The sequence below is a fragment of the Carettochelys insculpta genome, chromosome 27 (assembly GCF_033958435.1).
Source record: "Carettochelys insculpta isolate YL-2023 chromosome 27, ASM3395843v1, whole genome shotgun sequence".
Lineage (NCBI taxonomy): Eukaryota > Metazoa > Chordata > Testudines > Carettochelyidae > Carettochelys > Carettochelys insculpta.
In genome coordinates this window covers 15,090,363-15,112,427 of record NC_134163.1, presented here as the reverse complement: position 1 = coordinate 15,112,427, position 22,065 = coordinate 15,090,363, and the positions used below count along the sequence as shown (strand labels likewise).

At 61.9% G+C, this 22,065-nt stretch overlaps 1 protein-coding gene across 3 annotated transcripts; it reads right to left on the bottom strand.

Annotated features, from left to right (window-relative positions):
- Positions 1-5,941: 5,941 nt before the first annotated feature.
- Positions 5,942-16,546, bottom strand: TMEM161A (transmembrane protein 161A). Of its 3 annotated transcripts, none has more exons than XM_074978143.1 (12): positions 16,514-16,546; positions 14,778-14,881; positions 14,402-14,482; positions 13,531-13,628; positions 13,039-13,195; positions 11,138-11,289; positions 10,186-10,246; positions 9,401-9,544; positions 8,803-8,916; positions 8,219-8,393; positions 7,607-7,703; positions 5,942-7,288 (listed from the first exon to the last, which is right to left on the bottom strand). In XM_074978143.1, the coding sequence occupies exons 2-12, from the start codon at positions 14,873-14,875 to the stop codon at positions 7,026-7,028; spliced, it is 1,440 nt and encodes a 479-aa protein (XP_074834244.1). In that variant the 5' UTR covers positions 14,876-14,881; positions 16,514-16,546; the 3' UTR covers positions 5,942-7,025. The 3 variants fall into 3 exon arrangements, with proteins under 3 accessions (XP_074834244.1, XP_074834243.1, XP_074834245.1); XM_074978142.1 differs by lacking the exon at positions 16,514-16,546 and adding an exon at positions 15,815-15,862; XM_074978144.1 differs by lacking the exons at positions 7,607-7,703; positions 16,514-16,546 and adding an exon at positions 15,815-15,862.
- Positions 16,547-22,065: the final 5,519 nt, after the last annotated feature.

Sequence of the window (22,065 nt, the reverse complement as noted above, 5' to 3'; positions counted from 1 at the left end):
CCCTTGCTGCAGCCCTCACTGGACACATGCCCCCAAGATGTCTTCTGTTCTCCAGGAACACGTGGCCACAGGGCCTCAGAGTGCCCTTATGGCCTTGGGGTGGGAAGACAGGCCAACAGCAACCAAGGTGGAAGGTCCGAGTGTGTGTGCGGAGGAGTTTGGGGGAGAAAAGGGAGTGGTGGGAGCCTTGGCACTTGTAGGTGTTAGCCATGAGTGGAAGTGACGTGATGATCCCTGGAAACTGGGCAGTGGGGTGGGGGTGGGGTAGAGTGGAATATCCATTGATTCCTTTTTTATGGTAGTTTTTAGAAACGATGGTTCCTCTGAAATGGCCTCCGATAGCCATTGGCCTGGCAGTGCTGAAGCATTACAGGTTTTGCACTGTGGTTGCTGTAACACAGAAGCAGCTGGTGCATTTCAGAAGAGGCTTTTTTAAATTTCCTTTTTAAAAACAAGCTGTACGTAACAAGGGGGTGTCCGCACAGCCGCACCAAGCGGAGGCGTCGGGCGTCCGGCGTTGGTGGGTGCAGCACAGGTGGCAAAGGGGAAGTGAAACATTGGAGGTGATTGAAAAAGGTAAATACCTGAATGTCATTCTGTGCGTTTTGGGCTCTGTCCACGGCCTTGGAGCTAGGTCTGGAAAAAGCTCGATTACAGAAAAGCTTTTTCATCGCCATGTCCGATTCTCCCCGGCCCTCCCTATACCCTCTCCAGTGCCACGTTATGCAAGGACTCTTGTTGACTGTCTATGCACAGAGCACAAATGCCTTCTCGTAAAGATGTTCTCACCCATTATTGTGTGGAAATTGACTGACTGCTTTCCTTGGGTCGGGAGTTCTATTTTAATGCAGTGAAGACACTTTTTGTTATATAATGTTTATATATAAATATATAATAATATTTTAAAGTTTGTGCCAAGAGAGGAGTATATTTAATAAAAAATTAACTGACTTCCTGGTGTCTACTTGAGTGTCGTCTGTGTTGCAGCTCTGCCACGAGGAGGCGCCGTTTGCACTCCCAGTGCCTATTACGGACCAAACCAGGGACTGTCCCCTCTGCTAAACAAAACTGGGGCCAGCGTGGAGAGGGTAAGAGAGAAACTGTAGCCACCAGCATTGGGCCTGTGTAGCACCAGATTTTCAACAGAGCCCAGCAGCTGAACATGCTGAATGTGCTGAGCTTTTCTGAACCCAGGGGCCTTGCACCTGCTCAAACCTCCAACTGTCCGATAGGCAACGGGAGGTTTTTCGTTACCCTGGGTACTCTTTGCCCAGATGATGTGCTCCAGAGTACAGCAGACTCCTTCTAATTTGCAGGGACGCCAGACATTGTTGTCTTCTTCCTGCTGTCCAACGGAGAGAGCTTCCCTCTGTGGGCCTTGGGAGGCTCCTCTGACTTTCTCTGCTGAATCCCCCTGACTGTCTTTCCCAAATTACAAATTCCTCACTGGGCTCTGCTGGCAGTGAAAGGTCCGACCATCCTCCCGTTAAGGGGCCGGCAGGGGAGCAGGCCCCTCCAGCACACGGGTGATTGAAAGACTGACTCTTTGCACTCACAGTTTGTCTCCAGGGGGAGGGCACCAGCACACAGTGGGAAGGCTCCTCCCCTCCAATGACCTGAGACCTACCTGGAGTCTGATATGTCAAAGGCTGGGCCCAGAGCACTGCTGGTCTTCCAGGCGGGGGTTGAGTGATAGGTCAATAACCTGTCCTCCAAACACCCTTTGCTCTAAGCCGTCCCAGAACCCCAAGGGAAGCCAGCGTGAGACTGGGCTGCCAGTTCAGAGCCCCGGTGGGCAGCCCTCTCCAGGGGGTGAAGCATCAGCCTAGGCCAGGGACGTCGCAAGTGAAATGGTGAGCTCGCGTTCCATCGTGTGGCTTCTGTGGCAGAGGGCAGGCCCAGGATGCCACCCGGCTGAAGTTCGATACACCACTGTACGCGGTAAGATCTGGTATCAAGAGTGCGTCTAAAGTAAACGAGACCTCTCTGCCGTCAGTGGTACGTCTCCCGTAGACTGCAGTGGGGCCAGGCTTTCAGCCATGGCGCAGGGACTCCTAAGTCCCAACACTTGCAGACGCCTGCTTCTGCTCAGGCCTCCAGGACTGAATGGCCCCTGGGGGTGAATGGCCCCTGGGTTTGGGCCAAGCTGTGCAAGGGCTGCTGCTGCTCTAGCTGCATGGAGGCCTTTGGCTGGTGCCCCTCCCTGGAAATCCAGCATGGCAGCTGTGTCGCAGCAGTTGGTGCCCGGCCAAGCGGGAAGGAAAGTTGCAGGTAGGTTTGCTGGGCAGCAGCTGTGGGCCCTTGGGGTGGGTGCGTTTGAAACAATGTTGTAGTCGTAGGCAGGCCTGAAGTCTCTGGCTGTGGCTTTTCTCAGCTCAGGTCGTCTTGTAGTTGCTCTCACAGAGCCCCTCTGGCCCCAGTACACCAGGCGCTGCTGCGCCACTGGGGAGCGAGACAAGCCCTGCCCCAGCGAGCCTACGTCTGGAGAAATGAGTGGGAGAAAGGAGAGGTCGGCGCCTTTAAAGCAGGCGTGGAACTAAGGCAAAGAGATGGCAGAGGCCGGATCTCCCGTCCCAGCACAGGGCGTTCTCCATGGGATCGCCTCGGAGGGAATGCTGATGCCGTAAGGTAAGCCCTGAGAGAGTCCAATTCATACTGGCAGACCCTGGGTTTGCTAACCTAGAACCTGAGGGTCTGCACTCATTTGTAACCCCGAGTAAGGAACCACTGAGCCTGGAGCTCCAGTGAGGGCCTAAGTCCAGCCCCCCATATCCCAGATTTCCTAGCACCGTGCCCCGCCCCCCCCCCATTTGCAGGGGTCTAAGGGAGGAAGGACAGTAACAGGGTCTGTGTCTGTGGGGGAAGGGCAACAGACCTCCCTGGGCACCGATGGGGGGAAAGCCCAGCTGCCTGCTGCGGCAGGACCCACCGTGTGCAACCGATAAAGGCGCAGTTGAGCTTTCTGGCAGGAGATGGCGCTGTAGGGTCAGTTTACATCACTGGTTTCCCCAAGCTGTTGCGAGGGAGTTCTGGGCTAGCAGCAACAGATGCAGAAGGCGGAAGTCAGGCCATAAGCTGGTTTGCAAGGTGCAGGCAGGACAGGAAAAGCCCTGTGGGCTCTGCTCCACAGGCAGCCGGGACACCAGATTCTTTGGATCTTGCAAATGTAACTAATCGGATGATAATGGCTTTCCCCTTCTATCAGTGCCTTGCATTGTAAGGATCATTTCCAGCTCTTTGACACTTGTGGGGCTCCCACTGCTGTAGTAGCATACGCTGACGAAGTGAGGTGATGCTGGCCTTGCCATTTGGCAAGTATGGCACTTACGCCTGGAGAGAATAAGTGACTTGCCCAAGGTCACATGGGAAGTCTGTGGCAGAGCAGGGAAATGAGGCACTCAACTCAGATCTCTCAGGCTAGCGCCTTACCTACCATCTCTCTCCTCTCGTTGCACAATCTCCTGCTGCTCCTGCTGGAGCATGCTTGGCTGGCTGTTCAGATTGGAGTCTTGGAGCTTTGCAGCACTGTACCTGCTTTTCCACCACCCAACCAGGCCTGGGCTCTGCTGTTCTTCCTCCTACTGCGATTGCCCTTCATTTAAAAGTACCTGATCCTTCATCTCTGGCAGGATGGGGAGCTCCTCCTTCCCCTTGTCGGTGGCATCTGTCTTTCCAGGGAGTGGATGTCCTGGAGTTGTAGGGGAGGGCTCGGGGAAGGTAGGGGAAGCTTCTGGTGGTTTTTCTTCACCGGGGTCTTTCCTGATCCATGGCCGGCCAGCTGGCTCTAGCCCTGGGCCACCTCCAAGCAGAGCAGGGGATAAAGTCCACCTCAGTTGCTTTTGACGGCAGGGCAGGGCTCTGCCCCAGGTATTGGAGCCAGTGTCCCTGGGTTTGTTGAGTGAATATCCTGTTCTTGTGTGTGGGCTCGTTTCCATGAGGCTCTGAGGGTTGAATCACCTCTCGAAGTTCCTTCCAGGTCTGGGAGGACGGGGGGTCTAGAGGCAGGTGGTGCCAGGACTCCTGGGTTCTATTTCCTGGCTCTACCAACCACCTGTTGCTCTCAGGGCAGGACTAAACATTAGCTAACCTGCTCCTGGCTGTGTTTCATGTAACCCAGTGGTGGCCAAACATGGCCCGGGGCCGGGGGTGTCTAGGTGTGTCCTGCGCAGCACCATTCGCTGTTGCCAGGTTCCGCTGCTTGCCGCAGGTGTCGTTTTTCCTACCAGTATTACTAACGTCGCGCACGTGAAGCCAGGGCACATAAAGTGAGGGGCACGTGGATTGCACACCACAGTGAGTGCGAGAGCCACGTGCTCCGTGTGCAATCACGTGCAGCCGTGGGTCCATCGGCACAGCCTGCACCTTCTAGCCACACCCGTGCCGTTAGCCAAACTGCCCTCTCCTGGAAGGCTGGCTGGCTACCCCAGTCTTGCCTCCTGCTGAGCCCAGGCTGCCCAGCGCTGGTCTGTCCTGCGTGCGCTGGAAGGGACGGCTCCGGGTGCTGGACTGCTAAGGTGAGCGACGACCTTCTGAGCTGGGCCTGGCACCTTTCTAGTGTTAGACTGAGGGCTGGGCCCTCCACGCATGTCCTGGAGTGCCTGGTCCCCCTGCATGTTGTCTGCACTATGCCACCTTCTGCTGTACGGCGTAGGAACTGCTCCTCTGGGTGTGGGATTAGCAGGAGGGGGCCTGCTGAGGAGTTGCCTTTAGGGTAAGTGAGGGGGCAGACACTTCTGGGCAGGGGGTCTGAGTTCTAGTCCCCTCTGGGGGCTAACTGACACCTTGGTGCAAGGCTCAAGGGGCCTGGGGGCCTCTTCCAGCCCTGGGCTGGTGTCCATTAAGCCCAGTATGACCCAGGCGTTGCCCAGGTGATGGCATGTATGGGTGACCAAGGCCAATTAGCAGTGGGGGTGGAATCAGTCACTGGCTCCCTGCCTGGGTGATTCCAAGGCCAAGCAAATAACAGCTCCAGGCAGGTTCTCCACTCAGCGCTGGCCCTGGGGTCCCTCTGCAACCGGGCAGGGCCTGGGCTTCCTTTTCCCTGGTAGCAGCTTGTGCCTCCTTTACAAATTATAGGGTGGAGGGGAGGAGTGGGGCTGGGTCAGGGTCTTTTCTTGGGGACCCAGTTACAGTGCCTGTGAGTTCTCTCCACCTGCCCTGCCCAGGCAAGTCTCTCAGGCATTGTCCCCGCCTGGGGGTCACGTCTGGGGAGACGCTGTCTGAGTGCTGCAGAGCCCCGGGCCCTAGAAACCACCCTGCTGCTGCAGCGCCCTCCATGGTGCTCTGCTCCCAGCTGCAGAGAAAATTAGACAGGGGAGCTGGTGCGGCTGCTTCTGGGGGCTCCTAAGGGACTGCACGGCCTGTACTGGCCCACCCGGCCTCTCCTGGGGCTGGGGCTGGGGCTGCTTTGCAGACAGAGCTGGAAAAGTAGCTCTGCTCTGCACTAGCAGTGCATTTTGCAGTTTCTGCCATTGCTTTGCATGCGGAGGGCTGCAACGCTGGGCTAGGGAGCCCCTGCTGTGGGGGCAGCTGAGGGGAAGGCTGAGCCCAAAGGGAGGTGACAGTAGCAGGCATGGCCCTGGGGGCTGCAGCTCAGCCAGGGGCTGCTCTCTGGGGTTTCCTATCGGGCAGACCTTGGAAAGGGGCCCAGCTGAGGGGAGATCCCGGTGCATTGTGTCCCTGACAGGCAGCGGGTGGAGTGTTGCCCACGGGGGGCCATGCTGTGAGTGATGCCTGAGTCAGGGAGCTCAACCCTCCTCCAAAGGCCCCTGCAGGGCCCAGCCCCCCTTCTCTGGGAGGGCTGCACCCCCTGGAGCGTGGGCTGGGCCTGGCCTGCTGCTCAGCTGAAGGCTCCGTGGGGCTCTGGGGTGGAACACAGGCACTGCTTTAACAGCGCACAGCAACATGGGGCTGGTTGGGTAGTGACTGGGCGACTCCTCTCTCCAGCTTCACCTGCAGCAGGTGGTTCACCAGTTGTTTATTCATAAAACAGCCCTGACCTGCTGCCCTCTGTTCTAGACAGCAGCAGCGATAAGGCCTTGAGCTGGGTGACTTACAGAGGAGGGGGTGAGTTCCTGAGCAACAGGAGCAAGCGAACGCAGGCACCAAGGACCCCACAATGGGCCAGGCATGGGGCCAATTGCTATTTATACCCCAGAAAAGCTCCTCGCCTGGAGCAGGCGCCTGCATCCTGGCAGATCCTGAGCTGTAGAAGGACAAAACTACCACTAGAGCCTTTGGGGTAATAGTCAAGCGATTTTTTTTCTCAACAGCACCTCCCACTGTGCCCCCTGGCCCCCCACCACAGGCCCAGGGGCTGGGAGCCTGGCCAGGCCCTGGGGAAAGCCCCCATGGCCCTGCTGGCATGGGATTTGCAATGAGGTCCTGCTGGGGGCAGCCTGAACAGCAAATGGGCCATAACCCACAACCTGGGCCCTCCAGAGACAGCAGGACCCCAGAGCCTTCAGCTGTCTGTCTCCCAGACGACCTGTCCTGTGTAATCTGCCAGCAGCCTCCTTCCTGGCTGGAGAGTCAGGGGAGGCTGTGGCTGAGCAGCTACTTGAGCTTGCAGCAGAATGTGCCCCCTGGGACAGCGCCTCCTGGGGAGGGAAAACAGCTCAGCCACAGTACATCAGGGAGCAATAGCCCAGAAGATGCTGTCCCCCTTCCAGCTGTGCTTGGGGCTCCTCCCTCTGCCTCTACTTCGCACCTCCAATGCAGGCTGGGAAGCAGCTGCTGACCCAACCCTGCCTGCATTATTTCTGTCCCTTGGGCTGGCAGACACACCCAGCCTGCAGCCTCTGCTCCCTAGCTGCCTCGGGTGACAGCCCAGGGGGGAGGCTGCTTCAGTCCCCACACAAAGCAGGGGCAGCTGGAGGTACCCAGCCCAGGCTCGAGAGGAGAGGGATGCAAAGCGGAGAGCTGTCAGTCAGGTGCTGGTCACAGTCACTGCCCCTGGCCCACAGGACCTTCTCCCCAAGGGCGCCCTGCAGCCACAGGGACCCCAGGCCCTGCTGCAGAGGCAGTTAGGAGGCTGCTAGGTGCTGGTGGAAGTAAAGGCCAAAGAGGCTGGTGACCACTTGGCAAGCGGCCACCCACCAGGTCAGGAAGGCAAAGAGTCCACGGTAGAAAAGGGGGGTGAGGATGGCACCCAGGGCGCCTGTGATCTGTGCCACTGTGGCCTGCACGTCCTCTCCTCCCTCCTGCTCAGCTGTGGGGGCAGCCGGGCGGGCAGGCGCAGCAGGGGAGATGGGCTGGGGCTCTGGGAACAGGCCCCACGAGTAGTCACCTGCAAGACAGAGACATATGGGAGACTGGTGAGCGGTGGGGGGAGCAGGATGCCCTTCCCCTTAGCGATCCCTGCCAGCAAGTCACTGGGCCCTGGACCTTTACCCATTGGGCAGCGGCCTGAGAACCAGCCAACTCATCTCACGCTGGGCCACTCTGCTGCAGGTACTCAGCCAGATGCAGCTCTGGTGACCTGCTCCAAACTGCATGACGCTGCTCCCCCCAGCACTGCTATGAATTACCCCCCTCCCCTCCCTTCCCTAGCTGGCAGGCAGCTGCCTGTGACCTGCCCCCCCGCCCCCGCCGGCCAGCTCCCTACCCAGTGATTTCAGCAGCAGCGTGCAGTGCAGCGTGAGGATGATGGGGCCCAGGTACTGCAAGGTGACCACTGTGACGTAGCAGTAAATCCTTGTTACCTAGACGGGAAGAGGGGAGCGGGGTTGCAGGGACACGATGCAGGGCAGCATGGCCTGCTGGTTAGGGGCACTGAGCTAGGTCTCTGCAAACCTGGGCCAGGCACTGCCACTCCCGCCTGACCACGAAGGGCAGCAGAGACTGTGGCTCTGGGTCTGTCTCTCCTTCACTCACACGCCCTGCAAGGTGCTACCGTAAAACCCATCACAGAGGGGTCAGGCAGGCAGGCAGGAAGGAAACCAGAGAAAAGGGGCTGGGAAACGCTCCAGTCTGTGCCCAGCCCTGCTCTGCTCTGGGCCAGCGCTGCCTGGGCCTCCGGTGCATACAAAGGAACAGCCAGGAGGGGAGGAATTGCTCCTGCTTGGAGGGCTCCTTGTATCCAGGGCCCCACAGCAGCTGAATGGAGCCAGTTCATGGGCCCCAGAGGAGGCTGAACAGTGACCTGCCTCAGCCTCCTGGGCTGGCTCCAGAGCAGGGCCCTGCCCCCTGCTTAGCCCCAGCTGCCTGCGCCACCTACCCTGCGCTGGATCTCCAGGGCGGCAATGCGCCCAGCCTCCCGCTTCATCTGCTCCACCCAGTGCTCTGCCAGCCACAGGTAGGCCTGCAGGTGGTGGCGCGTCATGGCCAGGCGCAGCAGGCAGAGGGCGACGATGGTCCAGAGGCGCGTGGAGTTGTAGGTGGCGTCTGACATGCTGGGCAAGAGGACAGGAGGCTGTCAGTGTGAAGAGGGCAGAACTCACCTTCCAAGGACGCAGCAGGAGCTGCCGGGAGCTCAGCCAGCACGTCTGGAGAAGCTGGGGATGTGACCCATAGTAGAACAGAGAGACTGAGCCAGGGCTCCTGGGTTCTGTTCCCAGGCCTGGGAGGACAGTGGGGCCTAGAGGCAGGTGGTGCCAGGACTCCTGGCTCTACCAACCACCCGTTGTGTGACCCTGCTGGAAAGTCCCTTCCCCTCATACTGGGGCTGATGTTGCTGACCTCCCCGTGGATGCCTGGGGCTACTGCAGGCCATGGGCTGGGACCACCTCTGCCCCAGTGGAAGGGGAGGGAAACAGGCTCCAAACTGCCCCCCCAGCCTGCTGACTCCAATGGTGCACTCACAGCTGGACCATTTGCTTCCCCACCGGGGCACGAAGCAGCAAGTCTCGGGAAATGGGCTTGATCCACAGGACCACCACGACCACGGGGGCCAGGAAGCTGGTATGGAGCAGGATCCTGCCGGGGGAGAAAGCGCTGACGTCAGCCTGGCTTGCCCCAGAGTGGCCCCCCGACCCGAGAGCACCTGCCGCACAGCCAGGAAAAGGCAACGCCCTCCAGGGAGCCCAGCAAAAGGAGGTGGATGGGGAGGGATTTTTACAGGGACGGAGCCAGGTAACCTGTCCCTGCCCTGTTCCTGGCCAACAGTCAGCCCCTCCCCTGACCCAGATGTGCATTTCCCAGCAGAACTCCTGCCCCTATGTAACCCCCATCACTGCTGCCAAGTGTGGGTAGGACCCTGCCCCCACTCTCCCTCTGCAAAGTGCCTCCCCCATGCCAGAGGGCTTGTGTCTGGCAGCTGCAATGTGGCCACCTCTGGGGTGAGGCAGTATGTGGGTTGGCAGCAGCAGGGAACAGAGCTCCCCACACCCTGTCAGACAGCAGCTGCAGCAGCGGCCTTGGGCTCATCTCGCAGCCCACAGCCAAGAGGCGTTTACTCAGCTGGGTCATCGGCTTGTCCGCGGCCATCTTCAGAGCATCCAGGTGCATCTGTGCCAGCCGCAGCCCTGGGAACGTAAGGCAGGCACCGAGGAACGAACAAAGGGCCACCAGCCCCAGCTTGAAGGACAGTTTGGTGATGGGAAGGCTGCAGAGATGGGGCAAAGGTCCGGGTCAGCTCAGGCTATGACAGGGCAACAGGCAGAATTCAGGGTTGGGACAACGCCAGGGAAGGCTCTTCCTCGGGGACCAGCAGAGGCGAAAACGCACAGACCTTGTGCCCTGTTTATGCTTCTCTCTGATGGACTGGAAAAATTCTCTAACTTCTGCCGTCCCTCAGAATTCAGGTCCCTCTACCCTGGCTTCTCCCAGAAGCACCAGGAAATCACAGGAGAGAAATCTGATGGGTAAGATTTGTGATCCAGCCTTTGTTTCTGGGCTGGGTGGTTAACCTCCATTGAACTCCAAAGACTAAGAGCCACTGAGGAGCAGCATTCCCAGGTAAAGACTCCAGCCCTCTCTTCTCTTCTGTTAAAGGCAGTTCACATCTCTGAGATGTCCAGGAAATCCTCCTGCAAAACCAGACTCAACTTTCCTGATGTTTCTAAGGTTAAAAAACAAGCCCCACAGGGCCATTGTGGAAATAAAGATTCTGCTATGGCTCCCAGCTCAGCCCCCTTTCGCAGGCTGCTGAACTGGTGCCACAAGGGGCTGATGACAAGCTCAGCAGCAAAGACGCAACGAGCCCCCCCGCCCACGGATCCCGGGTGCCTTTTATGACTGACTTACGTCCAGGCCCATCCTCGCGGCTTGAGGAAAACCTCCAGGTTATCACTGACGTTGGCAAGCCCTGCACAAAGCAGAGAGGGGTGCATAGGAGACAGGGTGCTGGCAGGAGTGCCGGGGGAAGCGATACTCCAGTTACTACAGCAGGGTGCTAAGAGTAACTCCCTAAGGGTGAAATGGTCAGAAGCACCTAACCTGGGAAGTTCCGGCAGAAACAGGCCGGCTGGGCGTTTAAAGCACTGCCGCTACACGGGTCTAGAAATGTGCCGGCACAGGGAGCCCAGTCCAAGGGGGCCATTTTTCACTGGCTTTGGACAGGGATGTAATGCTTTGGGTGTGCTCTAATCGTGCCAGTGTACTTCCCAAGCATCCCAGCAATGCGCTGTCAGTACAGCCACAGCTCTACCAGCAAAGCTCTGCTTCTCACCTGTGTAACCACCCCCGGCACACAAGTGCTAGCCGTGCGAGCCCAGCTTTGCCTGGTGAGCTGTACCCACGCTGGAAGCGCACGCAGCCATCCCATGCCAGTCATACGTTCCATGTAGCTACGGCCTAACCACCCATTACTCCAGAATGTGGCCACGTGGGGGTCTGACCCTGGCCTAGCTAGAGCAGTTTAGGTAGTTTAATCACAACCAGCATCTGCACAGAAAGGCCCTAAGAGACTTAGGAGTCAAATTGTTCTAAGGTGTCTTAGCCCTGGTGCTTCCCCTGGCACCGCTACGGCAGTCAGCGACGTGGTTTTCTAAAACTGAAGGAGCTGCAGCAGTACGAGCCCTGGTGGAGACAGTTACCCTGGGGTAATATGTCGGATACTGGGATTGCTTTTTCCTGGGTGAGACTAGGTGCACAGCAGCTTCATGCCATTACGGCCATGGCCATGCTAGGAGCTGCACTGTACGACAGCAGCTGCTGCTACGCAGACTCGCGCGGAACAGCACCGCTGCTCGCTGACCTGAGTCGAGGCCGAACTCCAGGTAGTCCTCCCGCACCACGAGCACCACCATGGCCACGAGGAGGAAGAAGAAGGCGAAGGTGAGGCAGACGGCGCGCTCGCCCCCGTCCTCCGAGCGGAAGTAGTGGCGCATCACCATGAAGAAGATCTTGCTGCAGGTGCAGGGGGGTTCGCGTTAAAGAAACCAGCTGGGTTTGGTGCTGGGCATTTACACGGCCCCCGGGGCCTCCGAAGAGCTCAATGAATGGAGATCTCACAGCGGGGCGGACCCCGGTTCTCCCCCTTTGGATGGCTCCTGGCGGCCAGGCCTCAGCCTTGCTCCCCGTGGGCAGACATCTCCCTCTCGTGAACAGCCGCTGCTGTGGGCATTGCCAGAGGCCTTGGCCGAGGCTAAACGGGCGGGAGAGGCACGGAGAGCAAGCTGCTGCTCCTCCTCCTCCCCGGGCCTGGCAATGAGCCCTTGTGATAAAGTGGGGGATACCTGTGTGTGTGTGTGGGGGGGGGCTCACAGAGGGTAACCCTGACGACCAGGTAACACCTTTGTACTGCAGACAAAAGGAGGAGGTGAAGCCTGAGGGGTTTGAATTGGAACTGGGAGCTGGAAGCAGTGAGTCTGGGCTGAGGGAGAGAGAGACAAAGGAGGGGGCAAGGCCCCAGCTCTGGGGGCCCCTCAGGGCCTCCTCTCCCCAACATGGATTGGACTGGCTGTCTCTGCCTGCTGTACTGACTCCTCTGTACGATGCTGTGTCCTGTCGGCTAATAAACCCGCTGTTTTCCTTTTGAGTGAGAGAGTCTCCTGCCTGCGGACAGGGTGCAGAGCTTGGGGGACCCCAGAACCCCATCACAGCCCTCAAGCGAGCTCAGGCAGGGGCATACGTGCGTCTGAGCCGCAGGGGCTCTGGAGTGTTTCACCAGGGAGCGCAGACTGGCAGAAGACCGAACGCACCCCTGGCTCGTTGCCATCTGAGGGCCAGGAGAGACCCAGGCTGCAGCCGTCTAAAGGGCCCTCCCAGCTGTGGTGACGGGCTGCGACTCAGGAGCTCCGGGGTCAACGCCTAGTGCTGTCACTGACCCTGTGTGGCCTTGAGCAAGACACTCAGCCAGTCTGGGCCTCAGTTCCCATCAGCAAGGGCAGGAGGCCAATCCCCCTCCTTGGCCTATTGGGGGGCAGGGGCTGCCTGTCAGCACAGGCCTAGGGAGCAGTTGGCACAATGGGCCCCCAACCTCTTGGGTGTGGGCAGGCAGCCCCTCCCATACCAGTATCTGCATTGCCGCCTGAGTGGGTGGGAGAGGCACAAAGAAAGCAGCCGGGGCCGTTTTGTGCCTGTGTTACACAGCAGGGCTTGCTCTGCCAGGAGCACCGCTCAGCACACCCAGCCCCACCCCTGCTGGCTACAGGCCAGGGTGAGCCCCAAGAGGGTTCTCCCCCTCCATGCAGCCGATCGCAGTCCCGGCAGGTCTCATCCCAAGTGGGTCCTGCCTGGGTTCTAAAGAGGGGTTCTCTCACTACGCTGGTGGGAAACTTTTAAGCAGAAGCCTACGGAGATGAGGTATTTTAGGTCTCTCTTGGGGGGGTCCCACTTTCTGCACTGGGGAGTCAGAGTGGGGAAAAGCCTCAAGCAGACCCAGTACCTTGTCCAAAGCCATGCAGGGAGCCTGCAGTGAAGTCACAAATTGGACCAGGTGTCTCCTGTGTCCACTTGATCACCCTCCTTCCAATTGTGTTCCCTCTGTCCTCCAGCCCTCACCAGCAGGGAAGCTTTGCTGGCTCTCAGCCTCCCCTCGCATCCCTGACAATCCCACTCCTCCAGACCCCAGGCTTGGTTAGGGAATTCCATCCCCCCTTGGAGCCCTGTCGCCGGACGTCACGACAGAGGGTCAGGGTGGGGAAGAAAGGATACATGGAGAAAACGACGGTAAGCAGGCACCACAGGAGGCCAATATTCATCTCCTTGCGGGGGTCCACCAGGCAGTAGTATCCTTCCGTGAAGAGGTAGACGAAGGTGGAGTAGACTGCAAAATCCACAAACCACTGGTACTCCAGGAAATAGCGCAGCACTGGGAACAAGCAGAGATACACAGCGCTGGCACTGGCACCAGCTGGCGCACAAGGAGCGAGTCTCCCCACCCTGCAGTGAGTTGGGGGGCTGCAAGGTACATTTCCCCAACTGCACTTCTTTGGCCCCCACCAGGCCACTGGCCTGAGCCCTGGGAATCAGCTTGGGGCCTGTAACAGGTTCCAGGAGGCAAGCTGGGTCCACAGGTTAGAGCAGGAAGTTGGGAGTCAGCACTCCTGGGGCCCACTCCCTGGTTCTCCCCCAGAAGAGTCAGGTCAGCCCTCCCCACCAGCTGTCAGCTGCTGCAGCAATGGGCACAGACCAACTCTGATTTACCAAGAGCATCCACTGTGGTTATCGGGGCGGTCTCCAGGTGCAGGTCGATGTCCTTGGGCACAGACAGGGGTTTATCCTCTGTGACCCCATTCATTCTCCTGGGAGAAAGGGACAGGCTCAGAAGGGCAGGAACAGAGCCCAGTGAGGGCAGACAGCAGCCCACAGTGCTGGACCTCACGCTCCCTGTCTCCCTCTGTGCCTCCAGCTGCCGTCACCTGCCCTGGTCTGCACACTGGTAGACCTGGGCAGTCGGTGCTGTAGTTACGCTGGACAATACCTCGCGTAGAGGCTTTTCTCTTGGCATGAGTGCATCTAACTTATTCCCCCACTCGCACAGCTGTGCTCATGCTCACAGGGAGCATGTATTACACTGCTTCACCGGGACCAGCGTAGGTGCAGCAGCAGAACTTGTGTGTCTAACTGGCGGCGGATGAGGGCGGACCAGTATTCCCTCTGTTTTCCATCCATGGGCAGAATGCATTCTCCTATGTGCACCAAGGCATGTATGGATGTGCACTGCCACTAGAAACACATGCTGCCCTCTCGGGGCGGCTGCGGGCACTCTAATCAGCTCAGTGGTACCTGAATGTCTCCTGGGGGCTGCTCAATTGCTCAGCTTACAGGGAACACTGGGGCAGATGCCATCTTTTCAGATGGGAGTGTGTGTACCTTGCACTCTAAGGTCCTTATCGGAACGGCTGGGTGCTACCAGTATCAAAGCCTAGGTCTGACCCTCTGCCCTGACTTTAATTGTCAGACCATCTCTCCCCAGCCATGGGGGCAAGTTGGAGAAGTCAGGCCTTGAAGAAGAGAGGTTTAAGCTGCACTGCAAACCCGCCAATTGTCACACTCAATAACAGGATCAGCTCACCGGTCTCGCTTGGTCCTGGGCTTCTGCTTCCCAGCCAGAGCACACAGCTCCTCCTCCGAGGGGTGCTTGTAGCGATACAGACTAGAGGGAAGTACAGGAGGGGTCAATGCTGAGACCAAATATAAACAGCTAGGGAGAGTCAGAAACGTGTGCTGGCATCCAGAGAAGGGGCTGTGGGTCAGGGTTGCAGCCTGCTGGCAGGGCTGAGAATTGGGATTGTGGTGCATGGGCAGAGCTGTTTGTGTACGTAGGGGGGAGCTTGAGGTGGGACGAGCAAGGGATTGGAAGTGGGCATCAGCAGGGCAGAGTCTGAAGGATGTGAATACTAGAGCAGAACAGGGTAGGAGTTTGGAGCTGGCTGGAAAATCCCCTGTACCTGCCATTGCAGAGCAGCCAGCGAGCAAAGGAGCAGTGTGGAGACATCTTCTGCATGATGCTTGCCGTGAGCAGGCTCACCACCAACTGCACCCCCATCACCGCCTGGCATGGAAAAGACGACAATCAGAACCACCAAGTCAGCCAGAGGGCTCCTGCCCATCTGCAGCGCATCCTCCGAGCCAGAGCAGCCCTGCCCAGATTTCTGGGTGCACAAAGGAGTGTGCCAGGACATTTCCATCCAAGGGATTGTCTGGGGTTTCCAAACTACACTGTGCATGGCTGGTGCTCTCCAAAGCCCAGCTGAGAGCGGGGGGCCTGTGCTAGGCACTGCATGGGACGGAGAGGTTTGTGTACTCCCATGACCTCCCAAGTTTCCCATGGGACATTAATTTCCTAAACCTGGTGCCTCCTAAAAGACTTCAGCACTGAAAGCTCAGGGCTGAGCGGATCCTTCCTGGCTCCGGATGGGAGCCTGCCTGTTTCAAAACTGATGCACAAACCACTAAGTTCCAGGCCGCAGTCAGGCCGGGCCAGGGTGCTGCTGTGCCTCTCTCTCGAGAAGATCAAAAGAAAACAAGACCCTCTAACACAGCGGGAGAAGCGAGAAGCTGCTTCTCCTACAGTCGGCTTGAAATGGCGGTGGTGCGAGACCCTGCAACCAGACCCAGCCGCCTCCCACAGCCCCGGAAAAGGCACGAGGCCAAATCCTATTTATAGGCGCAGGAGTGAGCCTGAGACTCAGGGCCCTCGGGGGGCCCGGGCCCACCCCTGCCGGCAGGTGTCCATCGCCAGGGAAGAGCAGCGAGTGCCGGGACAGGAAACTGAGCCTGGTAAGGGAGAGAGCAGGGGAAGGGCGCTGGTGTGAGGCTGGGGACGGGGCTGGTTAATGGGACAGGGGCAGGTTACCGGGGGTTTGGAGGCGGGTTCCTGGAGCTGCGGGGGGCACCAACCCGGCCCTATCCACCCTCCACCCCGGCCTGGCCTGGCCAGCCCCGCTCCAGCCCAGCGCGCCCAGCCCGGCCCGCTGGAACTCACCATGCTGGGCCAGGGCACAAGCAGCTGCACCCAGCTACCCCCCAACCAGAGCGCATGGAACCCCTGCCCCCCCCGCCCAACCAATCACAGGCAGCCCAGCAGCGGGCAACCAGAGGCTTAGCCAATGATAGGGCGGTGTTGCGGAGAGGGGCGGGTGTTCACGCAAGGCAGCCCCTGTCCTCCTCGTCCCTCGCCTGCTTCCGGTTCTCAGGGGCTGGGCGCGTTGTATGTCGGGAGTTGTAGTTTTTTTTTAGACTACAGTTGGGGCGCTGCAGGCAGCTGACTTTTTCTGCCTCCAGATGGAGCAGTGACCTTCCTTAATTAACAGACCAACGAGAAGTCCTACGGCACCTTACAGACTAACAGCTATTTTGGAGCATGAGCTTTGGTGGGCAAAGACCCGCTTCATCAGGTGCAACAACAATAGTTACAACCCCGGGCCAGTCCCGAGCACCGCTCAGCGTCTGGGAAACATCAGCGAATCCCCTCTCCCGTCCACCCCGGGGACAGGGCTGGGTGGTTTTCTGCAGGTGGAGCGATCCGTGTCTCCCTTCCACCGAGGGGCGGAGAGCTGGGACGGGGGAGCCCCGACTTTAAGGGCTCTGGCCCCAGCCACCAGGCAGCCCTGACAAGGGAGACGCACCGGGGAGGGGCCGGCCACGGGGTGGTAAGATGGGGAGCAGGGGGGCGGGCACGCACCGTGCAAACACGCCGGGACAGCTTCTCTTTCGCTCCAGCCTCGCATGGCGCACCTGCGCGCACCCGCGGGGCCTGTTCCCGTGGCACGTGCTCGTGCACACGCACACGCACGCCCATTGTTTGTGTGCGTCCTTGTTGCTCGCACCCTCGTGTGTCCCCCGCCCTGAGCGTCACGCTGCAGAAGCCGCTGGAGGCCACTCTCCGGGGGCAGGAGACGCCGGGCATCCCCGGCCCTCCAGAGGAAGTGGCGGGGACGCAGGCTGGGGGTGGCAGGAGGGGTGCAGCAGGGGGCTCACCCCGCACCCCACTTGCCCCAGCCCCTGGAAAGGACGGGAGGGACTCGGAGCCTTAGGGCCCTGCTCCCTCCAGGCTACTTCCGCATCCCAGCATGGCCCCACAATGCGCCGCTCGCCGAAGTTCCGTGCGCAGCTCTGTGCGGCTCGCCCGGGGCCTGCCCAGGCGGCCAGGGGTGCGGTGCCGGGGGTTAGTCTGGGCTCAGTCCAGTTCGAGGGCGCAAGTGGCCACGTTCCAGTCGCACCTTCGGCAGGGAAGCCGGGGGCTGAGCTGGAGGCAGAGGCTGGACGCGCTCACCTGCCCGGGAGGGGGGCGCGCTCTGGGGTCAGGGCTGAACCAGGCGGGCAGGCCCTGGGCCGTGCCCAGAGACGGGCTCGCGTCTCCCTTGCCCTGCGCCTGGGGGGTCACCAACACGCGTGCAAAACTGGCGCGAAACCCTCGCGGTTTGCGCCCACTAGTGTGCGTGACTGCGGTGCCCTGCTCGGGGGGCTGGGTCGGGGGGCGACAACACGCTGCCTTTGTTGAAAACAACCTGAAAAGCAACGTGTCTACACACACACAAGCACATATACACTCACACAAGCACATATACACTCACACACAATCACACAAGCACATATACACTCACACACAAACACACACGCAGTCACACAAGCACATATACACTCACACACAAACACACACAAGCACATATACACTCACACACACCAACACACACACACGATACCAGCCTGTGGTTTCTCGGACCAAGCCGGTGGCCAGTGACATAGCACGTGAGGGCGGCACTGGGATCTGCTGCTCCGGGGCGTCCCCTGGCAAAATCCCCCCGTTTTCGGCTTGCACGAGCCGTTGGCGTCCCGGGGCAGTGTCGGGCTGCGAGCCTTGACGTGCGCCTGGCGGGGTTTTCCTGCCGTTACCCTTCGCTGTTCCTGCCCCGGGCTCCCACCCGTAGCTCTGGTTTGCGGGCTCGGGGCAGAGTCTGCCTGGAGTCACCTGGTCTGCTAATTCCCCCAGCCTGTGACCTTCCCCCGCTCCTCCCGCGGTCTTGGCTAGGCGGCCCTGGCGGTGGCTGCCCACACGCGTCGCTCACCCCAGGCTGGCAGAGCCGTTCCGCCCCAGGCTCGCTCGGTTCCTAGAGCCCCTTTGCATAAGCTAGTTACGGTGCAACCCGGGCACGAAGCAGAGCAGAGCGTCCTCGCTGCCTGACGCTACCCAGCGGGCCTGCAGGGTGAGGCGGGCAGGGCCCTCGAGTTCCTTCCCTCCGCGGGCGGAATAAATGCCCTGTGCGCGCAGGAGCGCAGGCTGCGGCCCCCGGGTGCTCTGCCAATCAGCTGGGCGGCAGCCGAGTGTTTCCTGGGCCAGCCAGCGGGGAGGGCTGGGGACCGTCTTACACAACCTCCCGACCCCTCGTCGCCCGGGCTCTGCCACCCCCGCCACAACGCCGCACTCTAGCGGCGGCCTGGGCTGCAGGGCAGCGGAGAACGACTGCCGGAGGAGCCCGGGCTCTGGCTGCCCGCTTGGGCCTTCTCCCGGCAGCCTGGCGAGCATTCACCCAACGCAGGTGGCGGCGGGGCCGGCAGAAGCCGGACGCGGAGCCTGGGCCCCAGCTACGCGTGGCCCGCGCTGGCGGCTCTGCTCTCCGGCTCAGCGCTCCGGCCTGTCTCCTGGGCGCGCGTCAGTGTCCGTGTGGTTTGGGGCGGGTCTGTGCGGCGCGGCGCGGAGACCGGAGCCGGGGGCAGCAGACCGGCGGGTGCCCTTTCCTCCGCCCGCCCGCGGGGTCTCGGGGGAGGAGCGCTGACGGGGGTGTGTGAAAACGCACCGGGCGGGCCGTGCCCCAGAGCCGCTCCAGCGCCGAGCGCCGGACTGCCGCGTTCCAGCCCCGCGGAGGGCGGCGAGGGGCGCAGAGGGGAGCTGGTGTTTGGCTGCCGAGGACCAGGAGGGGAGCGGGGCGGGGCTGGCGCTCGGGACTCCCGGAGCGCAGATTAACCCCTGGGAAAGGAGCTGGTTTCCAGCCACCCAGCGCCTGCTGCCCCCGCTTGCTTTTCCCAAGACAGCCCGATGGAATCGGCTCGGGCGCCGTTCGGTGCTGGCCCGAAAGCCCCAGCTCCGGGAGTCGTGGGAGGCTCGTGACGGAAGTGGGTCGCCGCCCTGGCTGCAGAGGCAGGTTTGCTCACACGCCTCCGAAGAAGCCCGGCGTGATTCCCCCGCAGGCTGGTGTGATGTTTAAGCCCGTCTCAGGCACTGGCAGGTGAAGGGAGCTGGAAATACGGCAGCCGTTGCGCCCGCGGGGGTCCGCCCAGGGATGCTGCTCACCTGGCTTGTGCCACAGGTGCTGCCAGGAGGCAGGGAGCCGGGTTGTCATGGAGACGCCTGGCTCAGAGGCCCCCTTCAAGATGCTCTTTTCCCACGAGGTGTCGCATCTCCCCTCGCGGAGCAGGCCCGGGTCGCGGGGCGGATGCCCGGCGGAGGAGCCTTGATGCGGTGCACGGACAGACCCGCTGTCTGCCTGTCTGTAAGTCCCAACTCCGCCCCGGCAGAGGAGCCTGCGGAGCAGCCACCGCAGCCCCAGGCGGGGAGGGCGCTTTCCCCGCGGGATGGAGGCGCCGAAGTGGGATTAAAACCGACTAAGCCCTTTCCGAGCGACCTGCCAGGGAACACCCTGCCCTGCCCGGCCGGCCGTGCCCGCATCGCTCCGGACTCGTTGGTATCATTCACTGGGGGGAGAGGGAGCGGGGAAATCAAGGCAGCTTGGACTGCGGCCAGTTCAGCGGCTGGGCGGGACAGGCTGCGCGCCCCCTCCTTGGGAGCCCTGTCTGGGGCCCTATACCCCTGTCCCGTGTAAGGGCGTACCCAGCCTCAGCCCCAGGGAGCGGATGGGTGGTGCGGAGGCCCCGCCACTCACAGCCACCAGCTCCCTTTGTGTCTTCCCGGCCGGTCTCAAACGGTGGGTCGGGACCCCAGAGTGCGGCCTGGCCCTGTTTTAATGGGGTCACCAGGCTGGGGCTGTCGCCAAAGCTGGAGCCGGAACCCGAGGGCTTCAGCCGTGGGCAGCAGGGCCCTGACTGGGGTTTCAGCCTCGCCCACCCCGGGCCTGGCACTCGCGCGCTGGTTCCCCTGCCCGGGGCTCAGGCTTCGCTCGCCGCTCCTGGGCCTTTGTGCTAATGTTCCTGGCCAGAAAAGGGGCGCGGCGCGGCGCGGGGCGGTCCCGGTCCCCAGCCACCGCCTGAGTGACACCGACAACTCAGGCACTCAAAAGCCAACGCGGTTAGACGCATCTCCTGCAGCGCCCCCCTGCCCCGCCGCGCGTCACCGACTCCTCACTAGCCAGGGCCCGAGGGCGCGAAGGTGACGGGCTTTGCCCAAGGCTGCACAGGGAGGCTGTGGCAGAGCGGAGACCAGCCCTGAGCGGGGTGCTTCCTCCCTGGCCCTTCGCCATCAGCGGCCTTTGCACCCGGCTGGCCCGCAGCCCGGGGGCAGAGGGCGGATCGCTGGACACAGCCGGGCCTGGCATCCCCCGCCCTCCCCTGCTCCCGGTGGGGCTTTCGGGCCAGGGCAAGACCGTGACATCTCGGAGGGACCCAAACGCTTCATCGGGCCATGAACCCGGCAGTGGCCAGGGAGCTTCCCAGAGCCCCGCCCTTCCAGCCGGGCACGCAGGCGAGACACGCTTGCGCTCAGTGTGCCGGGCCTGCGGGCCTGGGCTGGGTTGGGCCGGGCTGGGCTGTTGCCCCACGAGGACCGGGACTCGGCCCCCCCTGGCCCTTTTCCTTGGGGGAGGCTGCGGGGGGCGGGTGGGGGGGGCCATGGGGGAAGCCCGGGGAGCGTCTTTTGAGTCGCCTCTGTGCGTCTCGGGCCAGGAGGTGCAAAGGCCTCGGCCGGGGCTTTGCTCAAGGCAGCGGCCCCCCCGCGCTCTGCAGAAGGAAGGGCTGCAGGGCGGGGACCGCGGCGGCGTGAACTGAGTGCACCAGCCCTGGCCCGGCCCGGCCTGTCCCCGGGGCCCTGCCGGGCATTTCTGCTGCGCTGAGCCTCGGAGCGCAAGGTCCCCTGCAGCCCGCTGCGCTGAGGGTGGGTGGCACCGGCCAGCGGGGTAGCGCCCCTGGCGCGGGCGAGGGCCCAGCTGCCAGGAGAGCGGCTGCCGCTGTTCTCCGCCGGCCAGGGGCGGACCGCGGGCGGAGGCCTGGGGGAACAGGGCGGCAGGCTCCTGGGCGGCCGAGCGCTGGGGGAACACGGCGTGCCCGGAGCCTGCCGCAAGGGAGCCGGTTCCCCGGACCGCGCGTTCCCCGCCTGAGCTGCGGCTGCGGCGCTGTCAAACGCCGCGTCTCCTCGCTCTTCCCGGGCCGGGGGCTGGCTCCCGAGGCACAACCAGGCAGCCCCCGCCCCGCCGGCTACCGGGTGCGGGCCCCAGCCCGGCCGCGCCTGTCGCGCTGCTGTCCGGCCCAGAGGCGCCCCGGGGTCCCCGGCAGGGGCCGGTAGCCGCGGAGGACAGCAGAGGGTGCTGCTAATCGCCCCGCACCGCTCTGGGGAGCCGGGAGCCCCGGGCAAGGCAGCCCTGGTGGCCGGGGAAATCCCTGTCCCGGCTCCCCGGGTTCTGCAGCTCTGGCGGCCTCGGTCCGGTGCTTATTGACCGGGAGGGAGAAGGAGGAGACGGGGCCACTGGTAACCCTGCCCGGGCCCGGGACGGCAGCCAGCGTGTGAGCTGCCCCCGCCTCAGGCACTGGCAAAGCGCCCGGAGGAGCCGCTCCCGCTCCCGGGCTCTGTCCATTTGGGGCGGGGGCCCTGGCAGCATGAGCGGGGTGTCGGGCTAGGACGGCAGCGCCTGTCTGCGGCGGGCCGCTGGGACCGGCTCGGGGCGGGGCGGACCCCCCTCTACGGCTGCTGAAACCGGGTTGCTGCCAATTGTGTCCGGTCGGTGTCGTCAGGGAGGCCGAGCGGGCGGTTAAGGGCCGGAGCACCAGGGCCGCAGGGTGTGTGGGCGTGCGCCGGGAGGCTCTGTGTGTGTGTGTGTGTGTGTGTGGGTGGGTGGGTGTGGTGTGGTGTGGTGGGGGAGGTTGGAGGGGGCTGTGTGTGTGTGTGTGGTGTGGTGTGGTGGGGGAGGTTGGGGGGCTGTGTGTGTGTGGTGTGGTGGGGGAGGCTGGGGGGCTCTGTGTGTGTGTGTGTGTGTGGTGTGGTGGGGGAGGCTGGAGGGGGCTGTGTGTGTGTGTGTGTGTGTGTGTGTGTGTGTGTGTGGTGTGGTGGGGGAGGCTGGGGGCCGTGTGTGT

Excerpts from the sequence above, each read along its gene's own strand:
- TMEM161A (XM_074978142.1), bottom strand. Across the intron at positions 13,196-13,530 it reads AACCACAGTGGATGCTCTTG|TGCTGCGCTATTTCCTGGAG; the intron begins GTAAATCAGAGT and ends GCTTGTTCCCAG. Across the intron at positions 7,704-8,218 it reads CCCTGGAGATCCAGCGCAGG|GTAACAAGGATTTACTGCTA; the intron begins GTAGGTGGCGCA and ends CTTCCCGTCTAG.